The sequence below is a fragment of the Halyomorpha halys genome, unplaced genomic scaffold (genome assembly GCF_000696795.3).
Source record: "Halyomorpha halys isolate HHAL.00 unplaced genomic scaffold, Hhal_1.1 Scaffold220.1, whole genome shotgun sequence".
Taxonomy (NCBI): Eukaryota; Metazoa; Arthropoda; class Insecta; order Hemiptera; family Pentatomidae; genus Halyomorpha; species Halyomorpha halys.
This window is the reverse complement of record NW_027104907.1, coordinates 316841-327763: the sequence shown is the minus strand read 5'-3', so window position 1 is coordinate 327763 and position 10923 is coordinate 316841. Positions and strand designations below refer to the sequence as shown.

General features: G+C 31.3%; 1 protein-coding gene across 1 annotated transcript in view; it reads left to right on the top strand.

Moving 5' to 3' along the window:
* LOC106679792 (micronuclear linker histone polyprotein) overlaps nt 1–10923 on the top strand; it is a gene marked incomplete in the record, with an annotated part of 37409 nt that overhangs the window by 2524 nt on the left and 23962 nt on the right. Inside the window, 5 exon segments of the mRNA XM_067045989.1 lie at nt 719–754; nt 2289–2339; nt 4552–4593; nt 6379–6678; nt 10843–10896. Of these exon segments, the coding sequence (XP_066902090.1) occupies nt 6387–6678; nt 10843–10896 (346 nt within the window).

Genomic DNA, 10923 nt, shown 5'->3' with positions numbered 1-10923 from the left:
ATTTTGGACTGTAGCAAGTATAGAAGTTCTATCTAAATCAAAGGAATGCTTTAAAGATAAAAAAAGTTTTGAGGCAGAAAAATTATATGAGGAGACAGAATATTTGTGTTGTATGATGCGGTCTTTGAAAAAAGTTTTTTGGTTTCACTAATGTAAGTGAAATAACAATTGGGAGTGGAGCAAGGGATGCGGTATACTACATGTGATCTGTCTAAGAGAGAAATAGGGTCTTTAAGACGCGAGTAGATATTAGATAGTTTGTTATGAGATCTGAAAGCCATACAATGGTACAGCAGAATATAAGAATTTTTGGATGTTATCTGAAAGAAAGGGGATGTATGGTCGTGACCTGTATGAGGGGATAGAGAGGAGGGGTTATGAAGAACTGGATGAAGTGGTGAGACGATTTTTGTAGTTGTTTATAAATTTATGAATGATTTTTGGGGGATGGGAAGGGAAGTTATTCGTTAAGAGTATTTATTTAATGCGGTGTATGTTAGTTTCATGGAAATGGGAATTAGAGTAGGAAAGCTGAAAATACTGAAATGTATATACTAAGTTAACCCCAAATTCATATTTTGAAAATGAAAGAGTAGAAAACATGGCCTTAGTGATGGAACTTAGTGTTCATGATTGTACAATATCCTAATTCCTATATTTATTGTATATTTGTAGTTGTAAAATTTCATTTCAATTTTACTTTTCTCTATTATTTCAGATTCTGATGATGAAGAGTACTATGAGGGCCTCAGAGGTAACACTGTTCATTTGTAAAAACTTTTTGCTTTCTATTTATGTATTAAGTGTTTTTAGCTTTTATTAAATGATTAATTAGTATCCTTCTTTTATGTAGCAAATTTTGTTTTACATATTTTTCTTCCATACATAACTCATTATGTATTTGGAAAAGAATTATTTTTTTATTTATGCTTATAAGGCATATTTTGGGGAATTTGTCAATATTAATTTAAGAGAGGAGGAAGGATAAAAACTGATAGTAAAAAGTATTTTCGTGATTATATATTTAATATATAAAAAAAAGTATGAAGGGTCAGGGGTACAGCACTTTGTAAGGAAATGCAGTACTGTCTAGGAATCATTGCCGGACCAACGGTTGTGCAAGGAGGTGGTTTGGTCAGAATCATGCTCCACTGCCAGATTTTTACTCAATTAAGGGTAACCACTTCATGATCCTGGAGGGCTGACTCATGGTTACAGTGAAACAAAAGAAATTATCTGCCACAGCCGAATTCAAAACCGGGTCCATGGAGTTAGTGGAACATTGCCTTACCTCTGAGCTACCTGTTCCCAATACTTTAGATAGATTTCCAAAAAAAAATACATGTTAAGTTTTTGTTAAGGATCAGGTATCCCATTTATTGAGGCTGGATGTGCCCTGGAGGGGTTAATCCACAGCTGAGTTAATGAAAAATCTTTGTTTTTGGTATCTTGTTTTTATTCTTGTTATAAAATATCAATTTTATACATTGATACTTGAGCCATTGGATTGGGAAACCAACTAACTCCATTTTCACATTTTTAATGTTTTTATTTATTTACTTATCGGTTTCGGTTCTAGATTATCATTAGGTAAAAGGTTTTTTCTACACACAGTTAAATAAAATGTGATTTATCTGTTTTAGGAAAAATTTTTTTATCTCAATGGTAACCTAGTACCAAAACTGTTAATTAAAAGAAAAAGTATAAGTAATTTATTTTTAGCTCATGTAATTGTGAAATGTATTAAAATTAGTATATAAAAGGAAGATACAAGGTGCAGTCAGAATTACTCAAATAATAAATAAACTATTTATTGTAACATAACATTTTGCCCTACTTTGCAGGGCTTCGTTTAGTTTTCTTCATTCTTTTGCTTCATTTGTCATTCTTTTGCTTTCCTTGGCTCATAATAACTAGTTTATCTAATATTTTAGTTATTTTGACCATACTTGTTTTATCTTCCTTTTATGTATTATAAATAGTCAATCAACAATCTTCTTATATTTAAATTAATATACCTCATCATGTGGATCATCTTAAAAGGAGATGGTCCAGGTTGTGGCTGAGAAAAACAATTAAGAAATAGTTTCAACAGTTTTTTAATTGTGAACATCTCGACACAATCTACAGATCTTTGTCAGGGCTGTTGTAGAGTTGTACAGTATGGTTCACTATTTCTGAATTGTTTTTCTTAAACACAACCCAGACCATCTTCTTATTAAAACTAATATTCCATTTTTTTTTTTTTTTATAATCGGGTAATTTAATTTATTAATGTATTTTTGTAGGAGGTTATCCTGGGTTCTTCCCCAGGAAGAGAAGTGGTGTAATAACTCCTTGTGAGTATTTTAAATGATAAAATATAAGATAATTTATTTCACTTTTATTAATTTTAATGTTATACATAAAATAACACTTGCGAATTCGGAGCGGGTATTGATAACAAGTTCAACAAAATCCAGGTAAGTTTCTAAATCCAGTACTGAGCTTATCGATGGAAACCATTAAGGAGCCAATACTTAAATCACTGATAACCCAGGAGTTGCAGTGGCTGGGTAAGTCAATAGTGGTGGAGATGTAGCCTCATTACAACTCCCGTATCGTTATTCCTGTTTCAAAAATCAACAACTGATATCGAACAGTATTTGGACTCGAATATAAGTATTGAAGAAACATTGACAGTTGATGAGATTGATGTTCTCAATTATTTTGGCTTATTTTAGTTTTTGAAAAAAAAAGGTGCATATGTAATATGAAACGTGACTCTTATGAATTGAAGCTAAATAGCCAAAAAAGCAGGAGAATTACGATTAACCTTTTTACAAAACAAGAAGAATTGAAATGAAGATACTTGAAATTGATCTGACCCTTCCCATTTCTGTTAACACCATAATATTTAATAATAAGGTGTTAAAAGTTGACCATAGATTAATATGAGGAGTAGATGGTTGGGGGTTGCGGTCAGTAAAAATACACAAATTAACAAAATACTTTTTAATCTGTGCCAACATATAGGGTTTTTGTTTATTGGCTACCTATTTTTTGTTTAATTGTGTTTAATCGCCTTGGTCCTCCAAGACTATTTGTTTCCTTACTATCCACTTTTTTTTTATTTATTTTTATTTTTTTTTAAAACAAAAATACTATTATATGATTACTTTCCAGGAGTGGTAACCTTCCCCTGAATCAGGCACCATTTTGCTGAATTTAATTGATTCCGTCAATGGAATTAATGTTGAGTTTAGAGACATAGCCTCTTTTCCTATTGTCTCAGTCTACCCTTCGGATGGTTATTCTCCAGTTTAGCGATGATAGTATTTTTAGTGATTTAATTTCTATTAATTAAACCTAACAACCTTCCATACCCATTTTAATTTTATCAATGTTGTTGCATCAATTATATTAATAATGTGATTGTCCCTCAATTATAGGTTGTGTAAATGTTCTTAGCAATAGAAAATAGAATTGTCTTGAAATACATTACTTCGGTTCCTCAACAGCTAGTACATATTAAGTAACTACAAATTTTATAACAGAAACATTTAAAAGTGAAGACTTTCTCCCAAGCAATCCATTTTTTACAGAATTCCTAACAAGTCAATCTGTTGAAGATATGAAACTTGACCTCAAATGTTCGCACACAGTTAAAGTACTGCCTGATTCTGTTATGACAGCCCATGCTAACCATCTTCCTCTACGTTGATGCCAGGTTTAGAAAAAAAAACATAATAAAGTATCTCAAGATTTATCGAAGTTGAACATAGTAGGAATTACATTTAGAAATTGTATACACAATTAGGAATTGTCTTTTTATATTGAGAGTGTGAACTGCTTATTTCCATTTTTATATTATGTGGTGTAGTTTTGCAATATTCCTGTTCCTATATTAAGGTTAACTATTAACTATTGGTTTTTAAATTTAAGACAAGTAGACCGCAATGGTTCCTATTCATTCCTCTATTCTCAGTCTGCTGGGGTTCCTCATGGTAGTATCTTCAATCCCATCCTCTACACCGTCTATTCAGCTGACGTCCCAACCAATCCTAACACTATCTCCACCATATATGCCGATGACACATGCATGCTCACAGTTAATAATAACCCTTTAATTGTATCCTAAATCCTCCAATCCCATATCACAGCCCTTGAAGAATGGTGTCATAATTAGATAATTAAACTAAATCCCATCAATATTATATCTTCCATTATAAACTTCCTAACCACCCAAACCCACTAGTTTCTAACCTTACTTCCTCTTCCATTCCTGACAATCCTCCAAGGCACCTGAAAAGAAGATGGCCACGAGACCTGCTAATGTAAAAACGTCATTAGAGTGTTACCAATGGGTAGTTTCTCTGCACACTTGTATCACTCCAGTATAACTGAGATCCAATTTACTGAATGTATTATAATGTACAGTTGTAAATTTCAATAAAGATATAAATTAAAAAAAACTTTAAGACAATAAACAAATATTATAATCTTTAGGTTTGTCATAATTCTATTCTTCTATTTCTAGTCTTTTATTAATAACAAATCATATTTTTGCAGATGAATACTTTGAAAGATCAAAGAAAGCATTAATATCATCAAGTAAGTTCAAAATTTTGGCAATTTCATTCACTTAGTCCTAATTTAACGAAATACAGTAACTGCGCTAGTTATTGACTGATCAATTTTTGTTTTTAAATATTAAGAGTTTGGTGGCAGCGATCGTTTTAAAATTGGCACCAGTTGTTAGCTAAGGGTTTTTAGCTTACAACGCGCCAATTTTGAAATGGTCAGCGACACCAAATTCTTAATATTCAAAAACTAAGATCGACCTGTCAATAACTGGTGCACTTACCCTAGTGCTTAACTGTATTATTTTTATAAATTTAACAGCATTATTATTGTTAAGTTAGAATCATTTTATTAATAATTGGTTTATGCAATATTTATGTCAGTACTCCTGTCTATTTTTTGGAAGTTACGTAACTGTCTTAAAGAAAACTAGAATAACATTCTTCAGCTTGGAGTAATTTAATCTCCTTTTTCTCCTCTTACTTTCATTTTCTCGAGGTAATATGGGATTTAGCTACATTGATTCATTGGTGCCGAGGAATCTTATTCTTTCTGATTATGGCACTAACCTTCCGGTATTAATTCTGGTTCTAGCGATATTCTTGTTTTCCAAGCTCCGAGAGATAGTAGTGGGCTTAGTGTCTTATGAGAGCTTCTTGAAACAAATAGCGATCACTCCTTGTGATGCAAGTTCTGACCCGTGTTCTGCTGCAAGTGGGGCAACATATTGGTAGATCGATATCCTATAAAAGTTTGGTTTGAAAACATGCAAGCCCTGTTAGGAATTGGGGAGAGCTAATAATCTAGGAAGACTGACTTTTTTACTTGTTATAATTTTTCACCTTAATGTCATACAATATTACATAAATACACTTCTGTGGATAGTGTTGTTTCATGTTGTTTGTGGATGTAATTGAAACAATAAAAAAAATAAAATAGTACGATTTTTAATGGGGCGTATAAAAAAAAATTGCCGTTTTCCTACCAAATGTTTGCATTATTATTTCTTTGATATAAAGTACAATTAATGCTCAAAGTATACTCCATTGTTATCTATCGTAAAATTATGAGAATTTCATAGGACATTTGTCATGTTTCTCCTTTAAAACAAATAACTAAACTGAGGTTTTTTTTTTTTTTTTTTTTGAAGAAGTCAAATGGGATTAAATAAACTAAGTGGATCCTCTAAAGGGATTATTAAATATTGGTAAGTATTAATTAGGATTAAATTATTTACAGTCCTTTGAAATCTAGAATTTGATAAAACAGTCCTTTTTTTTTAATACACCTCATTAATCCAATTAAAACAGAATCTCAAAAGATTTTTTTTTTATTTATCAGATTTTGAGTCATAGAGTTTTTCCTACATTTTCTCTTCTTTTTTTTCTGGTTACTTTATAAGATATTATCTTTTTTAAAAAAAACAACATAAATTATACTCTCTAGGAGTGCCTGCCATGTGTTTTGCTTTGATGCTTTATTGATATTGTGGATATTCGATATTGTTATTGATAAAGACTTACAATATTTGAGGCTTAGCGGTGATTTAAGTTCTACAAATTAGAAAACTAGTTTTTGACACACAAATTATCTAAGTGCCTCTATTAATTCCAGAAAAAAATTCCCATTTAGTTGAAACAAGCAAAAATAGAGGAAGTTTCTCTATAACCATATCTATTTAGATTTAAAAATATTTATTATTTATTTTTTCTTTATCATTTAGATGACTTGACCTTGCGAATCTTGGTTTATCAAAAATATATGTAAAATTAAATCTCAAGCTGATTTTGTTGACATTAATATTCTTTCCCATAGAGTCTCCCATGAAAAAGAATAATAGAACGGGAAGGGCTTCCTCTGTTAGTCCAATTGAAGATAATCTTCAAAGAAGAGGAAGAGCTTCATCAGTTGGTCGAAATGACGAACGCACACTTTTAAGAAGGGTTTCATTAGATCATGGACCTCCTAGAAGAACTACAATTCCTCCTCAACAAACAACACCTCACAAAAGAGAAAGAGCTTCATCAGTCTCTCCAAGGGAAAATTATCAAAGGAAATCCTTCGTAACTCCTTCAAAGGAAAATAAAAAAAGGACTTCTGCAGATCTCTCACAAGGTAAGGACTTTAGAAAGGCCACATCAGTTTTGCTATGTGAGTATTTATTATATAAGTTGTAATAACTCAGCTATGTTTCATGATTTTCCTAAGGGATACCAGGATAATTACTGGAGGTAATTACCCAATATTATTTATATTAGTTAATTGAGTCCTGAAAAGTATTACAATTAGATTACTTTTCCAATATCATGTTGCCTTTCCTCGTGACCAATTAGTTATTACAATATACCCTCATCAAATATCATTTACATTAAATTTAAATGTTTATTCATAATATATTAATATAGGGTTGTGTTGGCTTATATATACACCAACGCTACAGAAACAAAGTATTTATTAAACAAGAAGAGAGATATGACTGATACATTTGCAATGATAAGTAATAAATAAATGATAATCATAATTTAGAATGATTGTATCATCATTAAATATTTAACATTACATATTGATTACATAAATACTGAATACTGATGGGTGGATAAACTCCTGGATACTGTTGGGTGTATAAACTACTGGATACTGGTGGGTGGATAAACTACTGGATACTGGTGGGTGGATAAACTACTGGATTAAGGAAGTGTTCAAGGTTGCCTACTATTCCGGTGAACGGCTCCAGTTGGCTGATCACTTCATGGATAAACGCAGTCTTGCCTTCTGATTTTTAGCAGCTCGATTTATGTGTTCTCGGTCACCGAAGAAAGTTGAGCTTCAAGTTTCTGCTGCTCCACTGTTGATTGAGCCAGCTGTTACTATAATTGTTTCTATTTCTCAGCCGCTTCCACCATCTTAATTACGTTCTGTAGTCCGGTTACTAGTTCAAGAGGGTCCGCTTAATATCGTTTTTGGAATCACACTATTACTGATCGCGTGACAGAAATTCGGAATTCCTCTCGGCTTTCAGCACCACTTACGATTAGACTGCACAGATAACTTAAAATAAAAGGGGGTCGGGGCAAAGTGATGACATAGAGGTACTAGAACAACTAACTTTATTATTAGACTAGTCTAGTATATATAAGGACAGAGTTTGTTGATAACTTAAAGATAACAAATCTATAAGGACAGAGTTTGTTGCTAACTTAAAGATAACAAATCCTAGCAGAACAGAGTTCTTATTATTTATTTATAGTATATACACAGCTAATTTATATATATTATAATATCCTGTTTTTTTAGTAAATAGTTGTTTTTTCATGTATAGATGATTTTAGTTATGTTTTTATCTTTATATATCAATGTTAAATATTGTTCATTTGTTTTGTTAAACTTGAAAGCAAGCTAATCAATTTTCATCAGTAAAATATTGTAATATCCTCTTTTATGAGAAAATAGTTATTTTTATATATAAATGATTTTAGTTATATTTTTATTTTACGAATCAATGTTAAATATTGTTCATTTGTTTTATTGAACCAAAAAAGCAAGTTGACCAATTTTCATTGTCTATAATAAATAAGTTATTCAAAACAAAGCCAAGATGGCGGCGTGTGTCCTCCAAAAAGTCTCTTGAATAGCGGCCATGTCGAGCCGATTCAAATATTTTAAAAACTTTATTTAACTTCCCATCATTATTGTAGTTACAGTAAATTTAATAAAAAATAGAAGTTAAGAATAAGTATTAAAGAAAATTATTCATAAAGGAAATCATAAGAAAAAACTCAAAACCGTTGTGCTGCAATCGATGTTGAGAACTAACACTTAGAGAAAGGGAAGGAAGAAAACATGGTTTTTGTTGGATTCGTTGCTTAGGCACGGGTGGAAATGATGTTTCCTGGATGAGGAGGTCCTCATCATCTTTTGTCTAGCTTACGGGTGGACATCTTGAAACAGAAGACAAGAGTCACTCAAGAAGAATAAAGATCTCTTGGTTTGGATTTTCTAGTGAGAGGACGTCTGTCGACTGGAAGCAGAGAAGAAGGGAAGCCATATTTGACAGTTAGACATAGCATTTTGGGAAAGAAGATTATGTAATTGGTTAGTTTTGTTCTAACTAGAAATTAATACATTTCTACAATAGCTATTAATTTAGTCTAAAATGTTATAAAATTTAAATAAAATTCTACTATCTATTTAATATTAAAGCTTTTAATTTGAACCCAAGATATACTTATGGTACGAGAATATATTTAAAACTATCTTAAATTTTCTTTTTTATTTACTTAAAATAATTTTTTATTATTACAATATGGAGTCAAAGAAGACATCGTTCAGAGCTTCAAGATGGTGGTGCTATTGTGAAGTCGGTAGAATCGCTGCCATATTGAGCATATTCAACTTTATTTGTCTTCCTATCATGATTGTAGTTAAAATATATTTAAGAAAAAATAAAAGTCGATAATAAATGTTAAAGAATAATATTCATAAAGAAAATCAATACTGTTGTGCTACAATCGATGTTGAGATCAAACATCTAGGCAAGGGGAAGGAACAAAGCTTTGTTTTGGATGGTGGGTGGATTGGACGTGTCCGGGAAGTGAGGACGTCTCCAGGAATTGATGGTGTGGACCACCTTTTGTCTACAGTCAGTGGTAGACTTCTAGAGAAAAATAAGACATCTAGAATCATCAAAGAAGAATAAGTGTTTGGATCGCCGGTGGATGAGATTAATTTTGAAAACTGAGTACCAATGCTTTTTTTTACAGTCAGTGGGTGTTTTTTTGAGATAGAAGACATCAAAAACCATCAGTCATCATAGAAGAATATATGATTGGTTTGATTTGCTCTACCTAGAATTTAAATACATTTGTACAAGAAGCTATTATTTAATTTAATTAATTTAGTTAAGTATTATTAGTAGTGACGTGTTCTGTTTTTCTGGGAAACCCGCCTTGAGATTAATAGTCCATAATACAATATATAATTTTAAATAAAAATTCCCATATCTATTTAATATTTAATCTTTTCATTTAACCTTGTCATCTTCAAAGCTATATTTTATATCTGAGAATAAGTAAAAACTATTAAAATTCCTTTTATTTACTTTAAATAAATCTTAAATATTACAATATATATCTATATTTATACCCTCATATTACAAATTATATAGACCTCGTCTGCAGCACATTATTTTTTCTCATAAAGCTTAAATTTCATATTCCTTTGAAGTTGCATAAAATAAAGGAAATTTTATTACAAGTTTCGTTTAAAGTGCTTAGTAGTGACTTCTTTCATCGTTCCCCATTCTCTTTTTATCAATCACTCCCAATGTCACTAATAGGATTCATCCAATTCTACTTTCAAAATACCAAGATGGCTTTTCACCTATTTAGCCTCATTTTGGTTACTATCTTCCTTGTAACAACTTGACGTAAATTAAAGTGGCTCAAATATTGTATTATTAGATACATCCTTCGATGTCTCATAAATCACACTCAAACAAATAAATAATACTAGTTTCGGTAGCAGTGATATCATACAGATATATCTGCATTCGTTCTCCAAATAGAATAGATTATTTAAAATTATTTACTGAGCTTGCTCTTATTTAGTCCTCAGTTTGGTTGCAATCCTCTTCTGTCCCTCCAATATCTGGCAGATAAAAATAGAGTCGTCTCCTTCAGCAGTTTGGCATCCAGGTATTGCAGGCTGTCAATGTGCTTGATGGCTGTAGAGTTGTGAAGGGTGGGTGCACAGGGAGTTGATGTTATTTCAATTTGGTGTCGTCAGTCGTAGTCCTGAAGCATTCTCTTCTCTTATTGTTATCCTGATTTTAAATTATTTACTAATCCTTTCTCTTTCAGTTCTCTTTTTGAATTTTCAAATTTTTTTCCTATCCAAAGGCACTTTCTTAGTGTTATTCACTTCCTTAAATCCTAATCCATTTGATGTGAAATGACTAGACAGTCCAGAAGGACCTATGTTGCTTCTTACCACCATGCGACACTGGAAAAACATTAAACTACTGTCCTAAAACGTACTCATATATTTTTTCTATTATGTAGATCTAAATTTTTGTCATTCTGACATTAGTGCTTCCTTTATTCCTTTCTCTCCCAAATCCCTTTTTATTTAAACCTCCTCTTTTTGGATTTTTAATGTTTTTTCTATCCCTACAATTTGTTAACTATATAATTTATAATAATTATATATCAATTATATTTTTGTGATATGACCAGATAGTTAAAAACAATATACTATTTTGACAGTTGACAACACTTTCAGGTGAACTTCCTCAAAAAAAATCTAGGGGAAGAAGAACATCCTCAGTTGCCCCGGGTAAGTGCTTAAAAAATAATAAAGTTA